We start from the raw sequence: 25,089 nt of genomic DNA, 5'->3' as shown, positions 1-25,089 counted from the left end.
TGCATAGGCAGTTTCCAAGAAAGGGCCTTAACAAAGGACTTTAACTACAGGAGTCTACCTTGTGCTTTTAACTTTGTCATAGCTTGCATGCATTACTTCAGCAGAGACTCCTAGGTTCAAAGACCTAGGAAAGCTTGTAGTTTCCGTTGAAAAAAGTCATCACCTGTGTACACTTGCAAATACCAACCTGTGTTCTTAAGTTGTAGTTTTCCAAGTGCAAAAGGGAATGTACAAGTCTTTTTCCTTGACAGTAATTTTGGCCCTATGCTGGTCCTGAAAGGGAACTATGCACAGCTCTTTGCTATCATGCATGTCTTCCGCTGTGATGGTTGTTTGATTGGTGCTCAAATATGACAGGAATGAGTGTTAATAAAAAGAATGCTTTAAAAGATGGTGTTAGAACAACTAACAGCCCTTTTGTGCCTGTCCTATATAATTAAAAGCATGGAACTTCACAGCAAAGTTTGGTATGAAATAGTGTATGATACTAAACCAGCTTGTTATTAAAAAAATAATAATGCCATATTGTATTCAACTCTAAGAAACAAGCTGGGCTCTCCCAACTTTGAATTAATACTTTTTCTTTATAGTATCCTTTAAAATTTCAGCAGATTGAAGGACTGATTAATACTTCTGGCAGAAAACAGAAAAGAATATTGCCATATGGCAGCTACAGTACTGTTATTAAACCTTCAAGCTAAATGATGTAATTTTCAAATACAGGTCATACTGCAGGCAGAAGAAGGTTTGAAGGAACTAGATGCTGGAATCAATGAATTAAAGAAGTGTGTAGACAACCTACAAATTGACCAACCTTCTGTGCAAGAGCTGTCTAAGATCCAGGTATGGTTTGTAAGTTCCATCCTAGACCTGTCTGGTGATAGCAAAGGTATTAGTATGCTCCTTTTTATTGTTCATAAGGCAGTTTAGGAAAGCATATTTAAAAGTATTCCAGTGTGTATAAAAGATTATTTTCTCTCTGATCCACCTAGTTTTTCTACTTTTGCATTTTCAGATTTTCTAACATCTCTATTATTAGCAGTATTAATCATAAAAACACATAAAAACATGTTTTCTTTCAGCTTTTAGTGACTCCCTGTTCAAACAGATAAAGTTAAGCATGTAAACATAAATGTCTGCTGAAGGTTGACCCCTGTTCTCACCAGTGTCTCATGATCTGGGGTTTAGTTCTCTTTCACGTCTGTCATTTAAAAAAAAGGAGGGGGATGAAAGGGGATAGATAGCTAAGTGTGACCTGAAACTGGAAATGTTCTGCTTTTACTACAACACCTCTCATGTTCTGCATACTTTCAGTTAGACTTGGTTTTGAACACACCTAAGTAGTAGGACTCCATCTTGATAGATACATGTGGGCAATTGATCCAGAACTTCTGTAAGGCTGTTGGAACTCGTTTGTGAGCAGTTTGGTGCTGAGGCTGGGGAATGCTTAAGGAAAGATCAAGGAGAACGTTTATGACTGAATTTTACCCTTTATAATGACATAATAATAAATTGGAAGCAAAGAAAATAGCTGAAACTGAACCATAAACTTATTAAGCCAACAAAACAGTGATCTCAATTAAAAATGAATGACAAAGAGTTTGTGCAAATGTGTCTTTTGCCCGGTTCTTTATCCTTCTGGTCTTAGAGCCTTCTGCTTTTCTTTGCTGTCAGAGTACATGTAGATTTCCCCCTCCCCTTGATTTCAGTTTTTAGCAAAGCCTTCCTTTTGCTTTTTTGACAGTTGCACTTCTCACAATTTTCTCTTTAAAGCTAGGAGAGCCGGATGCAGTCTGAGGGTGGGTACTTTGCTGTAGCACTGGATGGTCATAGAGATGTTTTGGTTTATTAGTTTCTGGATGTCTTGTCTTGATCAAAAGTATGGGCTTATCCTGATGGTCAGACGTATGTTCTGAGAATACAATTCTCAAAAACAAAACAAGAAAGTAATCCTGTTCAGGTGAAGAAAAGCACCTGTAGGTTGTTCTCACTTTTATGGCTGAGGTATACAAGGTAAGTAATAGCACACAGGAACTGATGAGATTCTTCCTTTTGGCTCGTTTTGTAATTTGAAGGTATGGGCACACTGAAATACACACTGCACTTTTTCTACACTTTACTGTTCTATGTGAAGTATATTGCTATTTTAGGCTTGGTTTGGTTTTTACTACAAGTTGTATGTATCTTGCTTGTAACAGTAAGCTACTGGGGCAGGAGAGGGAAACAAATCTGGCTTTGAGATGCCTATAGTCTGTAGCCATGATGGAGTCCATCCAACCCTCTGCGTTATAACAAGCAAAATGTAAACAGCATCTGCAGTGTGCGGTAGCCACACAGTAGTCTGGTTTTTGATGACTTAAGCCCAATCACCCTACTCCTTTGCTACTTAAAGCAAGCCTTTGGGATTCTGCTAACTTTGTTCCTGAATGTGTGCACTTGAAAGAGTTGCAGGTCTTGCTTATTTTTTGTCTCTCTAAATGGTGAGTTGTTAATTCATCAATGAAGTCAGTATATCTGCACAGTCTTTTTGAGCTGGGAATAGATGTTATTCTGCTAGTATTCACAGAGGAATGCAGGGACAGTAAGGTTACTCCTAGAAAGACATGTGTAAGGTGTGAAATAACAATCACCATTGCTGCTCTTTGCCCCTAAGGATAAGTATGATGAGCTGATGATGATCATTGAATCCAGACGGAGTGACCTGAATCAGAATCTGGCTCTTAAGAGCCAGTATGAACAGGCTTTGCAGGACCTGGCTGACTTGGTAGAAACAGGCCAAGAAAAGATGGCTGGTGACCAGAAAATGATTGTTGCTTCTAAGGAAGAGGTTCGATTGCTACTTGACAAACATAAGGTAAGAAACTGTGACATATTTCAGGACTAATCGTGACTGTAAGCTTATACGCAGCAAATTGATAACCTTCTGTTCCTAAAGGTTCAGGAGCTTTTCAGAATGGTGGGCCAGTATTAAATCAGGATGTATTAAAACTTACTGTATTTTAAATTGGAATCAATGAACTATTGTGACTGAATGACTTTCAACTGCTCTGTTGAAGGTGAACCCAGGTAGATCGCATTTTCTTCCTTATTCTAACAAGTTCCTATTCTTGTCCTGTCATGCTACATAGAAATTTCATCCACCACTCCATTTTTTTCCAACAAAAATTTACATTTGCTAATAGCACCCACAAAATATAACAAGACTTTCCACATTTTTTTATTAGGCAGAATTTTTTGGTGGTGTATATCTGATTTAAGCTATTTTTGTTTATGGAATGAGAGTTAGGATGGAATTTGCATGGAAAGGACGACCTCTTTCTTTAAAAAGGCCATTGTCCTTTTTAAATTGTGTGTTGGATTTTGTGAGATGTAGGTGGAGTGAAAAGTTTACCTAATTCTATGTCTACAGATACTTGATTGTACTGCTATTGTCTTAAAATGTTGTTTTATTGGTAATGAATTGAGTAACGATTGCACTTCCTCTTTTCTATTCTCTCTTTACACTCTCCCTCACACCCAAATTTCTCAGGAATATTTTCAGGGGCTGGAGTCTCACATGATCCTGACAGAAACACTCTTTAGAAAGATGAGTAGCTTTGCCCTCTTGAAGGAAACTCAGTCACATTCAGAGCTAATGACACAAGCTTCAGCTGTATTAAAGCTGGCTCATAAACGAGGTGTGGAGCTGGAATACATTCTAGAGGTGAGAATTTCTGTGGTCTTTTCTGTACTGTCGTTGTGATCAACCACCAGGATATTCTATAATGTTGATTTCCTGTGCTTGGACACAATTGATGGACATCAGTCCCTTTTGTCATACACACAAGACACTGATAGACTGCGTGTAATCTTTGCTATTTAACTGTTGTGACCTTCAGGTGACACAAGTTGTGTTCCTCTAAATTTAAAAGAGTTGCTTAAATTTAGCTGACAAAGAGAACATGGCATCTTTATCCATGTGTTCTAACCAAAAGCTGAGCTTGACACAGAGATGATGTCTTATTATAGGTTCACTGGACATTTGTACTGTTATTTCTGTACATTCGCAACCATGCAGCTACAGGATTTCAGATCGAGAAAGCAAGTAATAAAAATTCTAGATACCCAGATACCCAGATTCAATATTCACCATATACATGGATAATTTGTGCTTGCAGACCTGGATGCGTCTGGATGAAGATTACCAGGAACTTACCAGACAGCTGGAGTCTGTTGAAGGTAACATCCCCACTGTTGGTTTGGTGGAAGAGACGGAGGACAGGCTTACAGACCGGATTACACTTTTTCAGGTTGGTGCTTTTTAGACATTCTTTATGAAAAAGTTGGATGAAGGGACCTCTGAAGGCCATCTAGTCCAGTCTCCCACTTGAAGCAGGACAGTTGCCATAGGCTGGATTGGCAACGGCTTTGGAAACCTCAGAAGATGGAGATCCCACAGCCGAGCTGGGGACCAATTGCAGTGCTGCACCACTTCCTACTGAAAAGGTTTTTTATAATGCCCAATCTAAACCTTCAACTTTCAGCTTGTCACCATTGTCCTTTTTATATTGTGTGGCATTACTGAGGAGCATTTACCTCTATCATCTTTTTAATTCTACTCCAAATAGTTGTAGGCCTTTATTAGACTGGCCCTTAGCCTCCTGTTTGTCAATCTAAAACAAGCACGCCTCCCTCAGCCTCTTTTTAAAGGACATGTGCTCTAGGTCCCTAAACATCTTAATAGCTCTACACCAGACCCTGGCTACTTCCTTCTTGAACTCAGTGGGAGGTGGGGGCAGAGCAGAATCAGATGCACTAGATGTGGCCTCATAAGCACCACGTAGATGAGAATAATAACTTAAGTCGGTTGTTCACAGTCCTAATGCAGACCAGTGCTCTGACTTGCCTTTTTCATGATGTCTTGGTTATGGAAGATGCCAGGTTAAATACACTAGCCGTTCCCTTCCTAGCCTGTACTGAGAAACAGGGTTAGTCTACCCAAGGCACAGAATTTGCACTTCTTGTTCAGCCTCCTAAGGTTTTTGCTGCCTCCAACCTCAAGTTTATCAAAGTGTCTCTGGACTAAGTCTGCCATTTTTTGTCTCAACCACTCTCCCTACGTTAGTGTCATCCACAAATTTACTGAGGGACCGCTCTCTGTCATCATCCATGCCATTAATGAAGATGTTGAAGATGTTTGGGCTCAAATATCAACAATCTCTGGAGTACTCTGCCCATTACAGTCTGCCAGCCAGACATCAAGCTGTTGATCACTAGTGTTTAAGACTGGTAATGCAGCTAGTTTTCAACCCATGTAACAGTCCATTTATCCAGCCCGCATTCTCCCCACTTCCAGAGGAGGGTCGTGTGGGAGACAGTGTCAAAGGCCATACTGAAGTCAGTCTCATCCACAGAGACAGTAATTTTGTCATAAAAGGCTGTCAAGTTAGTGAATCCAAGCTGAATATTCCTGATTAACTTTTGGTCCTTTTTGGCCTTGAAAATGGATTCCAAGAGGATGTGGTCCATGATCTTTCCAGAGAGCAAGGTGAGGCTGAACAAACTGAGATTCCCCGAGTTGCCTTCCTCCTCAAATGCAACAAGAACTAGTAGTTTAAACATAGGTTTTCTACCACATCCTGTTTTTTTGGTCTGTTCTCAAAAAGAGAATTCTGGTCTAGTGTTTTGTCTTTGTCTCGTTATATACCAGACACTTTGGTTGGGTTTTTTTTGTTTTCTTGTTTTGTTTTACAGAAGAATATCTGCCAAATTTTTCTTGCAAATTGACTTCTTGTCTACTCTGAATTTGTTACGTATATTGTTCTTTTACCAGACAGCTTTCTGCTTTTGCAATGGTATGAGGTGAACTTAAGCAATCTATTGTGTGTGGGTTTTATTTTTCGTTTTGTTTAATGCTAGGCATTGTTTGTGTTGGTCCTCACCCTAAATTAGTTTTCCTCTTTTGTTCCTCTTGTCAGTTACATAAATTAGGTTATTCAAATCCAGATTCTCAGACTCTGCTATGGCATAACTTTTAATACTTTTTTTTTTCTTTCCCTGTGGCCACATTTAGGTTAAAAAGCCATCATAATTAATTTATTACTATCTTAGAATTTTTTATGCTACACTCTAGGAGTTATACATTTATTTGTGTATATATATTATATGTAAGTACACACACATATATAAATATAAAATTCCATTGAGTTATTAGAGCTCTACTTATGTGAAAGAGAAAAGAAGAGCGATAGAAAGTTTATGTACATCATAAGACTGGTAGTTTTGTATACTTTATCTTCAGATTAGTTTCGGCAGAACTGAAAAATGAGAATGCACGTACATTTTGTGCTCAAGTTTAGTCAAATATACAGATGTTTTTAAAATCCATACCATTTTGTGTAATTATAGTGGAATTTGGCAGGTAGATTTGCCCACGTATACAAATTCTTTACCCATCCACAAGTCACCATTTAAATGAAATCTGTCTCTGCTCCAGACTGGATTCAGGGTAAGAGTATTAAGAGCCTTTCCTTTTTCAGTACCTTTTTTACTTTCTTGTGCCATAACAATTGGCTTCTGTGTTCAGGGACTTGGATGGGTGGGGTGATCTTCTTTTTTGTAGCCATGGATAGTAGGAGGGTAGATCAGTAAAAGAAGAGTTAGATGACCAAAGAGCTGAAGATAGGCATTGAAAGGGCTGAAGAGTGGCCACTGTTAATAACTTGATATTGGACACCTTTAACTTTCATTGCAGTAGAGGTTTCAGCTGATGGTAGATTAAGTTCTGACATTTTAATCAATTTCTCTCAGAAATTACGTTGCCCCACAAAGATTCTTTTGAAATTGTTCTTTTCAAGTGTAAAATGTCTACACCAAGGAGGAGTTCATCATAAGGAGGTATCAACAGACATATTGAAGTGAGAGGTTTTGTGACAGCATGTTCAGATTTTGAGCAGGTTATCTGCATGATGGTTCTCAGGGAGTTCTAGAGCTGGAGCAGAGGGAAAAAATGTGATGTGCTGTGGTGATGTTGGATATGCTACAAAATGCAATAAAAGAAAACTAAATGTTGAGAAAGTGTCATACCAGAGACCTGCAGAGCTATCTAACCATCTCCTCTGTCATTACAGCACCTGAGATCTAGCCTGACTGAATACCAACCTAAATTATACCAAGTGCTAGATGATGGGAAAAGACTCCTTTTTTCTGTTAGCTGCTCAGATCTCGAAAGTCAACTGAACCAACTAGGAGAACACTGGTTAAGTAACACCAGCAAGGTTACCAAGGAGCTTCACAGGCTGGAGACAATACTGAAGCACTGGACAAGGTAATGCATCAAGGACTGATGTAATGGACAGTATAAACTTCTTCACCTGCGCTCTTCAGGTCAAAGTCATTCTGAGCCCAGAACTATTAGATTCAACATTTAAAAGAAAGTACTTTGAGATGTATGTGTTAGTTTGACTACTCTACAATATCCTACTTCTGTTCCATGGAAGTGCTATCATACTCTCTCATTTGCAATAAAACATGTACCAGATAACAGCTGGTGGGAGGAAGTCAGAAGATATCTTATTTAGATGACTAATTTAGAAGCCCCGTGTGCATACAGATTGATGAGAAAGGGTGTGTGCTTTGCTAGGTAGCATGAGTAGCCTCAGCATGTTCTGGTAGGGGCATTGCCACTGCTGGGTTCTTGTGGGTTGGTGTCATTGCATATATGGAAGGGAGCTTTTAGCTGCCTTTACTAATGTTCATATGCTACTTTTGAAATGAATTCTCTAAGGTTTGTCCACTATTCATAATATCCCTGGCTTGTTGGCTCACTAGCCTTTCAAGAGAGATACATAAAAGGTTTATATGCATAAAGATTATGTGGAGACACTCTTATTCTGACATCTCATTAGTTGCTTGGCATATGAGATGATATGGAGATAGTTTCTGAAAAAAAAAATTAATTTCTGCTCTGAGATACCTTGTGGTAAAGCTTTTGGAAGATTGAGCCTTCTAATGGAAAGCAAAAATCTTTTTATGTGTGTGGGGTGCTATTACAGCTTGCCCAAACAGATTTGTAACCTAGTTACTAGTCCTTCATTAAACTTGGTTTTTCCTAAGAGGCAAAATGAAGGCACTGTTAGGAATTGTGGGTGTAATGGCTAAAATAAGAGCTTCCTGATATCATGCCTGTCTTTAAAATTAAATCATGTTTTTCTGAAATTTGATAAAGGAAAGAGAATATTTTTATTTTTATTTTAAATCTGGCATACAGTATCTTCCTCTAACACATGGAGGAGAGACTGCTCAGTTGGAGGCAAGAAGTGGCGATGACTGTTTTAGTTTTCTTTAAACATCTTTACAGGTATCAGAGTGAATCAAATGAATTGACACATTGGTTACAATCTGCAAAGGAGCGACTTGAGTTTTGGAGCCAGCAGTCTTTGACAGTTCCTCAGGAACTGGAAACAGTCAGAGACCACCTGAACTCATTTTTGGTAAGTCATTCATGGACCTAGGACACCTTTTTCTCTCCAATTGCAAATAAACAGTTGAGCAATCATATGGTTATACTTTTTCTCATCGTTGAAGTAGTGAGTATGCAAAAAAAAAAATCTGCTTCTGTAGGTGAGCTGTCCCTCAAAAAACTGGTGTGTATGCACATTAAGCATTCCTTTGCTATATGCAATGATTGTAAAGCTTGATGATTCTGAAAACAGAAAATGGTTTTATGACTGAAAACAATTTTTGTTCTCACTTGGTCTGAAGTATAGCTGGTAAACACTAATAGAAAGTACACTTTTTTAAAGGGAAGGGAGGATATTCTTAGCTTTCTGAAGTAAAGCTTTAAGTGCAATAAACAAGTAGTTGATTATTTCCACAAAAATGATTCTGCTTGCAGGAGTTTTCAAAAGAAGTGGATGCTAAATCATCACAGAAATCTTCTGTCCTGAGTACTGGGAACCAGCTCCTCAGGCTGAAGAAGGTGGATACAGCAGCATTGCGTGCAGGATTGTCTCACATTGATAGTCAGTGGACAGAGCTGCTCACAGAAATCCCAGCAGTACAAGAGAAATTGCACCAGGTAAGGAAGGCCAGTGATGGCCTTTGATATTCCAGAAAATTCAGACCATACGGTTGGCACTGCCTTTGAGAGATAGTTGCTCCCTTTCTAAATTTATCCATGTGAGGCAAGATACGAACAACGTTACTCCTGTTTTAATGTGGGAAAGCTTACACTTATGTCCAAATCCTGTCTACCCATACTGTCTAACACCAATTGGTGTTAATTTCAGACTTTCACAGTTACATTTGTTAAATTTTAACCAAAGAACAGATGAGGGGTTTTTCAACATGTTGGTATGCTTTTTGGGAAAAGGGAGTTCACATCCGTGTGCCCTGTCAGGTTTGGATGGTGGTTTTGTTCAGATTGAATAGACTGGGTTCAAGTGTGTGCAAGACAAAATAAATCTAAAAACATTGTGCAAGGTTCCTGCTGGTGTATGTAGGAGCAGGAGGGTTTTGGTTGTGTAGTTTTGGTTTTTTAATGCTATAATACTGAAGTTAAAGAATTATACTGGTCTAAAAGTTGGTTTAGTATTTAGTTGCTAGGAGGTTATCAGTGTAAGCCGTTGCTTCGGTTTATAATTTGGAATGCTGTCAGAGTTAGTAATATCATCGTGATTTAGTCACGTGTCATTCAGTAGTTCTCTGAACTGTCTTGCAATGCAAAATATATATATCTACCTAAAAATGTCATAGAAGATGTTTCCGAGTAACTAAATGTAAGCAAGCACTACTGTATCAAATGTTGAAAGTGAGTCTTTTAAGAAAAAAACAGGTACTATTCAAAATTAGCCCATTTAGAAATCACCACACAAGAAGAGTAGTATAAAATTATTTTCCATAGATCTATTCATTAGCCATTTACAAGGACAGGAAAAGCGTAGCTTAAAGTTGATCTTCTACATAAGCCCAATACAGAATTATGGAATGAGAATGCAGAACCTTTAGGAAGTCAGAAATGGAACCTTTAAGTTTGTCCAGTTTCTTTGTACAATGAAGAATGGAAATAAGAAGCCTTTAATATAATATTTTCTTATTAGGATGCATGCAGTTATACAATATATCTCCTATTAAAACCTTTTTTTTTTAACTTCTTTTTATAAACTTCAGTGATATGTAGAATAACATGATAATAAGAACAGGTAAAGGAAATGTGCTATGGTAATGCAAAGCAAAGAATTCTTATCCATTTTCTTCACAACATGCATTTTAAGTCTGTTATCTCTACAGCTCCAGATGGACAAAATTCCTTCTCGCCATGCTATCACTGAAGTTATGAGCTGGATTTCCCTAATGGAAAATGTCATTCAGCAGGATGAAGAGAATATAAAAAATGTAGTAGGACAGAAAGTCATTCAGGATTATGTCCAGAAGTACAAGGTACTGAGTGGAAATGTTATTGATTTCCCTTTTGAATTGTTCCCATTAAATATATACACATACGTAAAGTATAAGTGATTTAACGGAAAAAAAAACCCTTACGTTGTGGAGTGGTTAGAATTGTACACAAGTTAGAATTGGGTAATATTTGATACTGTGGAAAAGAAGCCAAAGTTACTTTTACTCTGCTGTTTAGTTATGGCAGGAATATAATTTTTAATATGCTTACCTTAATTTCCAGGTAAATCCAAAGCAATATGCACATGATTAAACCTTATTAGATCTGTCTTTCACCCCAAACCACAAAGCACTAACCACAAAGCACTTTGCAATTTATGTAAGTTGGTTTATGAATTCTCTGCATAATATCACCTTCTCCTCAAAGCGTAGCCAGTTCTTGAATGGAAGGTGGCCAGCGATTTACAGATCAAGATAATTTTAATCAGCATCTGAAGCAAAAATGAAAGATGTTATATCTTGAGATAACTATTGAGAAGTATAGATATAACACAATTTCACTTCTTTAACTAGATCACTAGCACTCTTTTAATAGATCTGCACACAGTGACTTTCTTCTCAATGTCATATTTGTTTCACTAGTCTCCTGAAAAATCACTTTACTTCTTGGCTATTATTTTTCTTTGTATGTAAGAATATTTTCCATCTTATCTGTTTTTGTATTAAAAATTTTGAGACTAAATAGAGTGAAAAAAATTAATATATACCCAGTTTTTCTTAAATCTGATCCTTGAGACCACTATCAATACATTTAAAGATTTTTTTTTTTTTCTTTTTTTTGGGGGGGGGGGCGGGCGGGAGGAAGGCAGATTCTTTATTCCAAAGACTGCTTTATTTCTCAATATTTAGGAAAAAGTGACAATGTTTTTAATTGCTGGTCAATTGCTAAAAAACCTTTTAGCTAAATTGTGGTAAAGTTGTAATTTGTGAACATTTTTCCTCTGTTTTGCAGGAAGGTGAGAAACTATAGTACTTATGTTTTGGGTTTTTTATTCCCTTCTTTTCTACTAGGGTTTCAAGATAGATTTAAGTTGCAAACAATTGACAGTAGACTTTGTGAACCAATCAGTGCTACAAATTAGCAGCCAGGATGTTGAAAGTAAACGTAGCGACAAAACTGATTTTGCAGAACAGCTTGGAGCAATGAACAGACGTTGGCAGATCCTGCAAGGCCTGATAACAGAAAAGGTAAAGAGAAAAACTTAGCTGCTTGGTAGCGAACTTTCAAAATACATAGAACTATAAGATTATAATGGTTGGAAGCCTCTGCAGGTCATCTAGTCCAACCTCCTGCTCAAACAGAACTAACTTTACAGTTAGATCAGATTGTACAGGGATTTGCTTAGCTGAGTTTTGAAAATCTGCAAGGACAGATTCCACAACCTCTCTGGGCAGCTCGTTCCTGTACTTAACCACTCTTGTGGGGACAGGTTTTTGCCTTGCTCTCAATCAGAGTTTCCCTTGTTGCAACTTGTGACTGTTATATCTTCTCCTTTTACCACGCATCTCCAAGAATAGTCTTCCTCCATTTTCCCCATACCTCCCTATGAAGAGTGGACAGCACAATGAGATGTTTCCTTTGCCACCTTTTCCCCAGGCTAAATGAAGCCAGCCTCTCCTTGTATGTCATGTGCTCCAGCCCCCTAACGACCTTAGTGGCCATTCACCAGTTTGCCAATCTCCCTTGCACTGGAGGGCCCAAAATGGGTCACAAGTGTCAAGGAGAAGGAAAGAACCACTTCTCTTGACCTGCTTGGTGTACTCTCAGTAGTCTAACCCAGGATGCAGTTGGCCTTCATCAGCACAAATGCACACTGCTGATATATTATGTTCAAGTTATTGCCCACCATAGCCCTTAGGTCCTTTTCTTCTATCCAGCCTGCTGCCAGCCTGTATTGTTGCATGAGGTTCTTTTGTCCCAGGTGCAGGACTTTACATTTGTCTTTGCTGAATTTCATGAGGATTGATGAGCCTGTTCCTCCATCTTGTTGAGGTTTCTGTGAATGGCAGCCCTACTCTACAGCATATCAACTACTCCCAAATCAGTGTCATCTATGAATCTGCTGAAAGCACAGTCCATCATGTCATACGGTTTATCAATGAAGGTATTAAACAATATCAACTCCAGGACTGACCCTGAAGATGCATCTTGTAAATGACTGCCAGATGGATGTTGAAATGTTTACCACTGATCTTTAAGCCTGATGACTCTTGTCAGTTCATTCATTTGTAGACCTCCCATCCAGCCCATGTCTCCTCAATTTTGCTACCCTATGGGATACCATATCAAAAGTCATGCAAAAGCCAAGGTAAACAGCATCTACTACTCTTCACTTGTCCAAAGGGTCGGTCATATCATCATACCAGAGGCAATCAGTTAGGTCAGGCACAATTTGCCCTTGGTAAGACCATGCTTGATCCTCCTCCTTATTCTTTATGCATGTGGAAATGGCTTCTGGCAGGATTTGTGGTATAGCCTTTTTGCAGTCACCAGCATCTTCCTCCAACCATCATGACCTTTTAAAGGTGATAGACAGCAGCCTTGAAATGACATTGACACCCTCAGATACATCCTGTCTGGTTCTGTGGACTTTTGTATGTCCAGCTTACTTAAGTAGCCCCTAATTCTTTGTTCCTCTACCGTGACTAGTACCTCTGTATGCCAAAATTTGTTAATTGGCATGAAGATCTGGGAGGCATGAGAGGAGACCTTGTCAGTAAGATCAGAGCAAAGAAGGCACTGTATACCTCAGACTATGCTGTGGTTTCCCATTAGTTGCTGATGTACTTGTGAAGAGTAACAAGGAGGGCTTCTGTCCCTCACTAGTTAGTTCCAGCCAAGATTTTGCTTTCCTAACATCAGCCCTGCATGGCCAGGCCATGCTTCTAGGCCCATTCTTTGTAATCCGCTTTCTGTGGATTTGTCATTTTTGTGACTTGGGGAAGTTGTCCTTGAAGATCAACCAGCTTCCTGGACTCCTTTGTCCTTCAGTACAGCTTCCCATGGGACCTGAGCAAGCCAAAGTCTGCTATTCTAAGGATCTTTATTCTGCTACTTGCTTTCCTTACTTCACTCACAACTGTCTCATCATCACTGTGGCCAAGGCTGCTGTCGACCATCACATCCTCAATCAGTTCTAATTAAGATTACAGCTAATTAAGATGGCTCATTCCCTAGAGTGGAGTTTGTCTTCAGTAATGTGAATGCTTTTTATGGCAATGCTGCCACTTTCAAATGCTGCCTTTTTTTTTTTTTTTTTTAAGAATAGGAGTGCTATCTCATTTGCCATTGAATAACACCTAGAACAATTGGAAAAATCTAAGTAACTTTAAAGCAGTCAGTTGACAAAGGAGGTAATATAAATCTTCATCTGCTTTACCACAGTTGTAAGCAAGGAATATAAAATGTATGTTTGCATGCTTAGTTTTATTTGGGAAATCCTGAGGTCCTTGATCTCTGAAAAGAATTCCACTTCGTAAAAATGTTCTGCTAAAGTGTTAGCTTCTTTCAGTGTGTCATAATATTTTAATATATTGTCTCTATATAATTATTTCTGGATAAAGCAGGGTTTTTATTATGAACTCTTTTACAAATAGCAGATATATTTAGATTTGAATGCATATACTGTTTTTAAATTCTGAAAGCATTGAATTCTGAGAAGGGACTGGTCAGCATTGGTCTTCACTGATTTATTTAATTGACCCAACAATAAAGGTAATTGTATGAGAAAGTATATACTCGTATTTCTTTGCAGATCCAACTGTTGGAAAGTCTGCAGGAATCCTGGACAGAATATGAAAATAGTGTGCAGTGCTTAAAAACTTGGTTTGAAACCCAAGAGAAGAAGCTGAAAGAGCAACAGAAAATTGGAGACCAGGCTTCAGTACAGAATGCTTTGAAAGACTGTCAGGTAATGTCCCCTTATAAATAACAATATTCTCTTTCCAGCAGTTAGAAACAACACTTGATGAAGCCATGTGAAAACTTCATATCAGTGAAGTCAGTGACAGAACTCCTCTTCACTTCAGTGAGGGAGAGATTTCATTCCTAAAGTGCAAGCAATAAGAAAGGAGGAAGGAACAATAATGTTGCAAAGATGTTTAAAAGCAACCAAAGTCATTATTCTTTTTGCATTGTGTATTAAAGCGTGGACATTTCCAAGCATGCCAGGCATACTGAACTAGAAGGCCATCAAAGGAGTACGTTCCCATTCCTGTGTAGCCAGTCTTACGGAACTTGATGTCATGAACACCATGCGTGACTATTCAGAACTTGTTTTTTCTGCCTTATCACTACCTTTCCTCCGCTCCCCTTTTTTTCCATTCTTTTTCCACCTGAAATGTTCTACCTGACTATTCAAAGAAAAATGCTAGAATCCAAGGAGGTTTTATGCTTTTATTCAAAATGTGTTAGGAATCAAATTTTTTCAAATATTCAACTGTCAAGAGAAGGAAATAGTGCTGGATTCCCTTTTGCTTTCAGAAGACTGAAGGAGAATCATCATTACGATGGGCAAAGACGGGATGAGGCAAAGCGCAGCTATACATAGTGCACATATGTTCAGAACCACCTCAGTTTTTCATGTGAAATTGAAACAAGGACTACACAGCAGTGAATAGGGTATCACAGTTGACTCTGAACATCTTACTCAGAACAGCACATATTTAAATTGTTAGAAGCTTGCTTCTAGAGCTGTCAGGCTAGAGTTCAAGCTTATAGGTGTATCAGTAAAACAGATTTTTCTGAATTTATAAACAAGGCCTCTACATGGTATCAGGCATCAGATAATTTTTGCTCAGAAGTATTTTGTTCTACCAGACACCAAATAATAAATTTCACACCAGATCAAACGTGTAATTAAACTCCATCAGGACAACTGTACGACCGAAATCTTGGTGTTCTCATCCTCTTAAAAGGGAGTAGGGAAGAGTGTTTATCTTGGTGTGGCTGTCTTTCCTGCGTGCATTTAATGAATGGGACGAATATGATCTAGCTTTTAAGTCTTCGCAAACAGAACAGCTGGAAATCTATTCAAATGAAATGCATAAGAGAATTTAATCTACATTCACCAATGTATTAAACCCATCTTTGTTTCTATAAAGGCAAATAGTTGGTTAGGCCAGATATGTTAGAAGTCTATTGTTTTTCCGAAATTCTTGACCTAAGTTTTCAAGCTGGTTGCAGTGCTTAGTTTCAATTCAGGTATCTTTATGGTTTCAGCACAATAAACCCATACGACTGAAGCAAGGGTAATTTAGCATAGCCTGACATAATTGGCAGGCTGTGCTTGGCTGGAGTTCAAAGCTGAATCTGATTTATCACCTTTATGGTTCCCTTTGGTCAGGGAAGTTAGCAAATACACTTGGGGAGCCAGTTATGAATGGCAGGACTTTGATCGGCAGAGAAACAAATTGTTTAAGAAATAACTGTATCAGATACTCCCAGGTATCCGGTTCAACTAGTACAAAAGCTGCAGTATATTTATTAACCGGTTAGTTGCTATCTAGTGTCATATTAATAAGTGAAGGCAACCATTTTTTCCCATCACAGATCAGAAACAGTAATGTGTCTTTAATTCAGTTACGAGTTTAAAATGATGAAAAAGAAACCCCTTTTCACAGAGAACCAGAAATATTTGCTATTCTTGGTATTTGAAACTTTTGCCTGTTTTACATTCTGAATTTTGCAGCAACCTTGTACAAACTTAAATGCCTTTTTTAGTGTTAAAATCCACTTTTTGGAAAGTCAAATTCACTATGTACAACTTAGAAGTGTTTGCTTTGTTGTCAGCTGGTAAAAAAAGATGTATTACTCCAAGGCTGTAGTCTGGAAGAAGGTCATGGCTAGAAGTTTGAAGAAATGTGAAATAATACAGAACAAAAGGCTAAGAATAAACAGTACAGCAAAAATGCTCTCACATATATGTCTATAGACAAAAGTGTGTTGCAGTGATAAATTCTGTTAATAGCAAGTGTTTGCAAGACTGGGCAGAATTTTGTTCCAAATACTCTCCCCACTATCTAAAATGTAAGGTCTGTTATGGCAATGGTTCACTTGTTTTTTGGATTCATAGGGAGCGTAATTTACTTAAAGACATGGGTTTTCAGTTTGCCCAGAGTTTTGTTGTGTTGTTTTCTTTCCCTGATGATCCCTCTCTCTCAGTAAGGAAAGGCTTCAGAAAATTAAAATATAACCTGAGATCACAAGATGTACTAATTAATGCAGAGGCATCACAAGATTGCTCTCACCTCACAGTCTGCTTTCCATATCATGCTGACTACTGTATCTCCAGACAGGTAAACACAAATTTGTGCTGACCTGAAGCCTACAAGCCATACTTCCCCCCTCTGCTCAGACTCAGTGTTTGCACTACCTGAAGCTACACAGCTTCCATATGAGTCAGAGCATTGCAGAACTTTCTTGGATCTCCCTGCACTGTGCCATGAAAAGATACAGGTAGTTTCCGGGCTAGGAATGAGCTTATGGGAGCGTGCTATATGACTCACAGTTCCTCATCGAGTCTTCTTGTCCTCTCTCCTTCGTTTTGCAACTTCATTCTCATGCTATTGAGGCATGAGGAAGATCACAGGCTTTGTGACTAGCGAATGTTACATACCAGAGCTTCTGCACTTCACTTGTTGATAAAACCGGCAAACTTTGAATCAGCATTTCCATGACCAATCTAGGGTCATCTTAAGTCAACAACTCAGTCAGCACTTGCCTGAAGCAGCAAAACAAGCCACGAACAAGTTGTCATGGCCTCAGTGCTTATGTACTCAGCCCTGTTTTCTTCACTTGTTTTCACGCCAACCGTTCATTGTCTTCCCATTTTCTTGGGTTAGTGTGTGGGAACACTGAGCAGTGCAAAATGCTATCGAGCTCATTAATGCTTCCCAACGGCATGCAGCCTTGAGGAGGCAATAAGGAAAATTCCTGTAGTCTGTTGCTTGTTGTCATTGCTGGACTCCAGTGAACTTGTCACCTAGAAAAGGGGACGGCTCGCTATCCTTGGGCAAGGGTCTTTGCTGGGACCTGGCGAAGGAATAAAGACTCCACTTCATGTGGGAAGGCATGGCAAATTGACATCTTTCCCTAGGAAGTAATTTTGTCCTTTTCCTTGGGTGGCAAAATTTAGTTTTTTCCAGAGGCTTGAGCCAGCTTTGGACTAATTAAAAAGCCCTCTCAGTGTTCTAGGACAAACTGAGACACACAACAATTTTCCCATGTATTCAAACTGCTGTCCTATTTTTAATGCGTTTTGGACTCTTACATGAGAGCAGAAGATCACACAGAAGTTTAATGTAGAGGATATGCTTCTATTTAAATTAAAAACAAACAACTATGCTTTAAAGGGAACATAAAATATTAAATAAAATTTCTGATGAGTTATGATTCTCTTGGGAATAAAGAGCCAAAGTATGCAAGCGTGACTTTCCTATTTTTTAAACTAAGGAGCTTATGGACATCTTTTCTATCTCAAGGCATTATCTAGCCAATTAAACGAACAAAAAAAACTCAGGTATGTTCTTTTTCTTTTCAGGAATTAGAAGAATCAATAAGAACAAAGGAAAAAGAAGTAGAAAATGTAGAACAGAGTGGTCTGTCTTTGATACAGAATAAGAAGGAAGAAGTCTCTTCTGCTGTTATGAATACACTGCAAGAAATTAACCATTCCTGGGCCAATTTGGATCACATGGTAAAAGAATCATCAAGGGGCAAATTATAGCTCCAGGAATAGGGCATGGAGGAGAGGGAGAATTAGCAGTTTGCAGTTAGTGGATTTCTTCTGTATTGTAGGGGAAGAGATTCTGAATTGTGTCCCTGTTTCCATCCATCCCCAAGTTTGTGTGTACACTCCACATAAAATGTGTATAATATTTCCTATTTCAAGGATGCTTTTAATTCCTGTAATTGAAGCTTTTTAGATGCTTCCTGATATTTAGTGGAAAGGTATCAAATGATCTGTAAGGAACTACCTTTTCAAGCACACAGGTCTGGCAGAATAAGGAAGAGATCAGCATTAATTGTCATCATCCAAAGCTTGATCAACATCAGTCCACCTTCTCAGGAGGAATGCAGGGTGTTAGTGCTAGCCTCTCTGCTGACTATCATAGGCTGATTTGCCTACCTTAGGATATGTGTTTCATAGTCTTAAGCAATTTCTCTTGATCCTGCTTTGGACCAAAGTAGAATGGACTTGATATCTTCTCAGTCCCGTCCATCCTAGCTTTATAAAATCAAGCAGAACTTTATGCTGTACCCAGTGTAAGCCCAGCTGATGGTTGTGCAAAATCTTAATTCTCCAACAGGTTTAAGATTAGGCATGTAGAACAAGTAGTATCTGAGATCAAAAGGAAGGAAATAATTTAAACAAAAACCAAATATCTTGAATGCTTTTCATTTACTTTTTTTTTTTCTTCCTCCCTCCTCCTAGGTTAGCCAACTGAAGATATTGTTGCAATCCGTTCTTGATCAGTGGAGCATTTACAAAGTGGCTTATGAAGAACTGAATAGTTACCTGACAGAAGCCAGATATTCTTTGTCCCGTTTTTATCTTCTTACTGGTTCTTTGGAAGCTGTGAAAGTCCAAGTTGATAACCTTCAGGTGAAAAGAATACCATGCCTCTTGACACACCAAGGATGGATTCAAGGATTAATTTTGTCCTCATTGCATGGATGCAGATAACTATACATTTTGGTTCATAAGAAATGGAAGTACAGACATACTTGCACGCTAAAACCACATGACATTAAGAGAACACATTATCAAATAGCCATTGCATTTTTCATTTTGCAGAAAAATAAAATGGTGATAGTTGTTTTCTTTATAGGTTTTTGATGCTGTTCTTTAAATTTTGAGCCGTACTGTCAAACCATTAAAAGTTTTTAATCAGGCTTCTGAGCTACTGGCACCTGTTGAGATCACATTTTAACCTCCCCCCCAGCCCTGTTGTTGGAGTAGATTAAAGATCAAAAAAAAATAATGTTCCAAAAGCTGAGATACTCACATGTTCGAGTGATTTTCCACTGTAAGGAAAGCATAAAATACAATGAGACTCCTGTTATAAAACTATAAATTAATATTAATTAAATAAATTAAATAATTAAGTTTAAAATTATTAAAATTATTGTTCTGTTACATAGAATAACCTTTTATTTCAAAGAAAGTTGTTGTCTTTGGAATCAAAAATAATTATGCAAACATTTCCAGATGCTTAAAGTAACAAGAACTTGTGTTGTTAGTATTTGCCAGCAAATTTAAGGTTACATTATCATTTAAATATTTTGTGTGATTTGAAGTCCAGACATATATAAAGCCAAATTCCCTAAACACGAACAGCATTTTTCAAACCAAGATTTAAAGAGCATCCATCAATGCACTTTACAGCCACTCTTCTAGGTTTTCATTTTTTACGTGTCAGAGAGGAGGAGTTAGTAAAGCAATAGGTACAGAAAATTACTTTTTTTGCTTATTAAGATTTTGACTATACTGTTTAATCAGGTTGAGATTTGCTGGGCTGTTCAAATTGTAATAATATGCATTAAAATATTTAAGGTTTAAAAAAAAAAAAAAAAGAAGCATTTTCCCTGCCAGCAGTACTTCAGACTGACAAGTGAAAGAGCAAGAACCTTATTTTCAGAATAAAGCTTTTTTTGTGCTGTTACTTTTTTCATCTCATTCTAAACAGGAAAATGTTATTTAATTTATTTTCTTCCATCAGTTAAGTTTTTATTTCTGAAGCAGTTCCATGCATTTACTCTTTCTGTGCAAGAGTACTTGTTTAGAATAATTTCTTTTACAAGATTTTTACATTTTGCAAAAATATTAGGTTAAAATTTACTTTTTGCTACACCTTGATATTGAATCAAATGAATCTAACAACAGCCTTTATATTAAACAACCTTCTATTTAGATGAAACACACATGAAATCAAGTTTTGCATTCATAACCTGTGTGATGTAATTGATACATACTATTTTGAAATGTTTCTACATCATGTAGTTGTAATTACCTCATGTATCTTTTTTTTTTTTTTTAATCTTCTGTCTGTTTTAGAGCCTACAAGATGAATTGGAAAAGCAAGAAAATAGCTTACAGAAATTTGGTTCTGTGACCAATCAATTGTTGAAAGAATGTCACCCACCAGTGACTGAAACACTTACCAACACTTTGAAAGAAGTGAATATGAGGTAGAAAATGACTATGTGTTGAACTTTACTTTCAGTGGTAAATTTGCATTTATCCATTGACCCAGTTTTCCATAATTTCTATTTTTGTTATATTTTATTATTTTATGTTTTGGGGGGTTTGGGGGAGCAGGCAAGGTTATTCCTTTTGCCGAGGGCTGGAGCAGAACTGTCTCATTTACTACTACTAATAAATGAAACGTTATTTTCTCCAGCAAAGCTTTTGGACATTACTGTTAGTAGTTTTGCTCCATGCATGGCTGCCAACCAAGATTCATAAATACCATGGTGGAAAATAATACTGCACTTAAAATGCGAGAATCCTGTCTGAGAATTTTGTTTGCTATGCATGTGCCGGGTTCCCCAGACTTTAGGTTGCTATTTCTAGTTGTAGGAAGGGCATGACAGGCAAGAAGGTCTAAGCCTGCACCAGTAGCTTGGCAAACAGCTTCCTTAACTTTGAATCCAGGCCAGAACCAGTGTAAGAGTTTACTTAGAGAAGCTACAGAAAGGCAGAATCCAAAAGCAAAAACTAGTTTGGTGGAAAGTTGGGGGTTTTTTTGAAAACACAATCGTGCCAAATTTATTTTAATCTGTGGTCCATCCTGTCATAGAATCTGGAAGTGGAAGGAGGGATTATTCATCCTATTTCAAAAAAGATACTGTAGGATTTAACAGTTTCAATGATGACTGATGGAATTTTCACTTCACCATTTTTATCATATAATAATAATAATTGAAAAATATTGTGATTTCCTTTAGTAAGGAAATCATGAGGCAATTCGATAAATACCAGCACATTTGAGAAAGTACATATTTCTGGTTGCCATTAGAGCTAAGAATTCAAAAGGGGATTAGATATTTAATTGGATAATAAAAGTATAAAGAATTTTAATAGCTCTGGGAGTATTTTAGAAGGGAGTTACACAGAGCTTTATGACTTTAAATATTCTGTCAGGATTTGGGAGGAAATTGCAGCAGAATATATGGTTTCTTGTTTATACCTGTGTTGGGCCTCTTAGGCCCTTGCAGGAATCTGGTACTGGCAGTTCATGGTCGGTCATGGATGCTCTGTACTAAGTGGAAATAGCAGGAGGTTCACTTCAAAGAGTACCCTCCAGCTCTGACCTCAAACATTAATATACAGCTTGCAAGATGTAGCACAGATCAGACCTTCTGTGACAGTTCAGAACAGCCTGTCAACATATTTCTTGGATTCTTTTTTTTTTCCCCCAAATGTCTGGATCTTGATTATTACCAAACTTCTTAAAAGCCAAAAGACCATGGGAAACAGCAGAGAGGAAGAGGGGCAGGGATAGTTCTTGTGGACTCCCAGGCTTCGATCATTCATCCAATCTCTTCACCAGGTGGAACAACCTTCTGCAGGAGATTGCAGAGCGGCTGCGTGCCAGTAAGGGCCTCCTTCAGCTGTGGCAGAGGTACAAGGACTGTTACCAGCAGTGCTCTTCCACAGTCCGTCAGCAGGAAGACCAGACCAATGAACTCCTGAAGACTGCCACCAGCAAAGACATTGCTGATGATGAAGTTACTACTTGGATTCAAGACTGCAATGTATGTTCAGTTAAGCTTTGCAGAGCTTTAGCTCTGCGGGCTAAAAATCACAAGAGGCTCTCTATTACTAAACTCTATACTTGGTGTATTGGAAACTTGCATACAAACACATTTCTTTTTGCTGATGCGTCTCAGGCACGGGAGAGACAGCTTTACGTCTGCTACCCCAAATCTCATGAGTTTCTCATACTTTCCATGTGATCCCTCCATTACTTGTTGTGGTGTTGTTTCAGAGGCTTGTATCTGAAGTCACCTCTCTGGAGAAGGTGGATAAATTATATAATTTGATTCAGTCTTAAGTCCCTGCTTATCAAAGGGATTCTTGCTTGGGAAAATCTCTCTACCAAATCTATTCAGTTTCTTATAACAGAAAGAAACACAAGAACCTTTGACTGTATTCCCACCAATCAAGGCTGTTCACTTTTTCTGAATGAAAAGAGACTGTGTATGTTCTAGGAATGTCTTTATCCTTCCTAATGGAAGGACACCATTCACTCTGAAACCTTGAGATTCTTCCTTTTTCAAGACTGTATCTCAAGACAGCAGGACAGTTTATCTCCTATCTGTGGTTATATCTTGGTTCTTTTAAGTTTAAGGTAATGTTCAGTGTTATTGACAAAAAAATTAAAATGTTAATTGTCTTAGTGTAAGCAAAACAATTGCAAGGAGAAAAATGAACACATTAATGAGCTTTTTGAGCATTTGCTGCCATAGTCATCTGGACTGGCAATTCAAATTTTTCAGTTCAAATAATTTCTTCATTTCCTGATGTCCCATTCTTTAGCCATTATGCTAGGCCATTTACAAAAGTTATTTTTTCATCCCTCCTGGTAATTCATAGCAGGAAAAAAAGAGAGGTCTAGTCAGACCTGAATCGACCGACAGTGAGGGCTGCCACTGCTTAGGACCAGCATGCCAGTAGATTCGAAAGGTTTGTTTCAATAAGTATTGCCTCATCAGTAACTCAGGTTTGGTCAAAGGTAGCTGAGCAGTCACTTCTTTCTGTTCCTCTGTGCACAGGTACTTTGACGTATTTTTTTATTCTGCACATCATTTCCTTTTCATACAGAGTGTGAGTGGACACTTTGGCGTTGAAATACAGTAGTAAATATAAGTTTTTCATATAGTGGTGGAGTTTGGTCATTTCATTCCTCCTTTAAATCAGGGGAGGATGACATCAGCAGAGTGTCAGGTTAACTATTCATACCTTTATTCAATGTGTTGCCACAGGATGTACTCACAGATTTGAAGGCAGCACAGGAGTCACTGGTTGTTCTTCAAGAACTGGGAGAGGAGCTAAAAAGCCAGGTGGAGGCTTCAGCGGCAGCAGCTATACAGTCTGATCATCTTTCTCTGAACCAGAATCTGTCAACCCTAGAACAGGCTCTCCGCAAGCAACAGGCTGTACTTCAGGTATGCAGAGAGTGTTTTCAGTCCTTGAATCTGATCATCCTGTGGTACCTGAAAACACATAAATTAGCTCAAACTGCCTGGGAAGAGAGGGTGGTGTTACCTGTTCATCAGCATTTCCTAGACTTCCCTGCAAGCTGAATCTGAGAGTAGAAAATATGCTCCAGTCCAGCATAGAGACCTTGTAGGAAGGTCCAAATTCTGGGAAGAGGATAGCAAACCTCATGGAGGAAAGTGTCTATCTGGAATGCCAAGGGCACCATGCTTTCTGCAGACAGCAATAGTGCTAACAGCTGGATCCACAGCTACAGCTCCCCTGAAGACAGCCTCTCTTCCCAGCTGGTTCTTTAGCAGTAAAACAAATGAGAGATTCTGAATAATTGTGTAGAACTGATTTTTACAGCTCCTATTAATGTCAGTGACCAGACTGACACCTACCATTTGTGTTAAAGCCTGTCCAGTAGACGTTGCTAATTGCTTGTGTCACCAGGGACTAAAGAGCAAAAAAGGAGTGGCAGAATGTGGTCCGTAGGAAAGTATATGGGTGAGAAAGCAGCAAAAGTAGTGGCTTCTGTTTGGGTGACAAGAGGATTTACCCAAGAAATCCAGCGTTGTCTAGAACGTGCTTATAACATCATCAGTGTTCTGTGAGGAGACAAAACATAAGAGAAGTTTTTCATTTCAAATTGCAATAATAGCAACTAGTGGTTCTCTCTGCTAACAATAAATTAAGCAAAGGAGTTAGTTTCATAAAAGGAAGTTAGAGAAGATTATCTGTTTCAAGGCAAGAAGATATTTATACACTTTGTTGAAGTGTTGCCTTTTTGCTATGATCAAAAATCCTCTGTTCTAACCTAAAAAACCCCCAATAATTGCACAGTCCGTGAGCAAAGCAGCAGTTACAATTGCTCCTAGCCTATACAGCTGTTTGCAAATCTATAATGAGAATAACCAGGAGTGTAATGTCAATATGGATGCTATGTGGCCAAAGTTCTTAAACTGTGGGTCCTTTTCTATTTGAGGCTGGAGTGCTGGACTATCAAACCTTTGCCAAGAACCTGCAAGTCCTGGAGGCCTGGATAACAGAAGGAGAAGAAATATTGAAAGGACAGGATCCCAGTCACTCATCTGATCTCTCATCAATACAGAGTAGAATGGAGGAACTCAAGGTGACTAATAAACGCAGAAAGTGTTCATTTTTTTCTGTTAGCCTGGTTATTTGTAGTACAGGGTATGCACAAATATCATACATGCATTCCATGCATATTAAAGGACTGTCACTCATGCAAAGTGTAAGACTGAGAACTTAGAAGTTTGATGGCAGTCAGGGAGTGATTGTCCATGTTACTTTGCCCCTGAGTAAAGAAGAAAAGGACAGGCAAACAGTTTAGAATAAAATTAATATCAGATCAAAATGGGAATGGAAATTTTAGCAGTTTTTGGAGATTTCCTTCATCTTGTTTTCTCTCGACTTTTTTTGA

The 25,089-nt window shown here is 38.2% G+C and overlaps 1 protein-coding gene across 1 annotated transcript in view; it reads left to right on the top strand.

Moving 5' to 3' along the window:
• Positions 1 to 25,089, top strand: part of SYNE1 (spectrin repeat containing nuclear envelope protein 1) — a 261,240-nt gene that overhangs the window by 183,770 nt on the left and 52,381 nt on the right. The window contains 16 exon segments of the mRNA XM_050895131.1: positions 724 to 843; positions 2,654 to 2,854; positions 3,530 to 3,703; positions 4,158 to 4,289; positions 7,110 to 7,306; positions 8,339 to 8,471; positions 8,876 to 9,058; positions 10,270 to 10,419; positions 11,449 to 11,625; positions 14,193 to 14,348; positions 17,979 to 18,134; positions 18,873 to 19,043; positions 20,496 to 20,629; positions 21,994 to 22,198; positions 23,429 to 23,611; positions 24,631 to 24,777. Of these exon segments, the coding sequence (XP_050751088.1) occupies positions 724 to 843; positions 2,654 to 2,854; positions 3,530 to 3,703; positions 4,158 to 4,289; positions 7,110 to 7,306; positions 8,339 to 8,471; positions 8,876 to 9,058; positions 10,270 to 10,419; positions 11,449 to 11,625; positions 14,193 to 14,348; positions 17,979 to 18,134; positions 18,873 to 19,043; positions 20,496 to 20,629; positions 21,994 to 22,198; positions 23,429 to 23,611; positions 24,631 to 24,777 (2,619 nt within the window).

Source organism: Gymnogyps californianus, chromosome 3 (assembly GCF_018139145.2).
Source record: "Gymnogyps californianus isolate 813 chromosome 3, ASM1813914v2, whole genome shotgun sequence".
Taxonomy (NCBI): Eukaryota; Metazoa; Chordata; class Aves; order Accipitriformes; family Cathartidae; genus Gymnogyps; species Gymnogyps californianus.
This window is presented reverse-complemented; position numbering and strand designations above follow the sequence as displayed.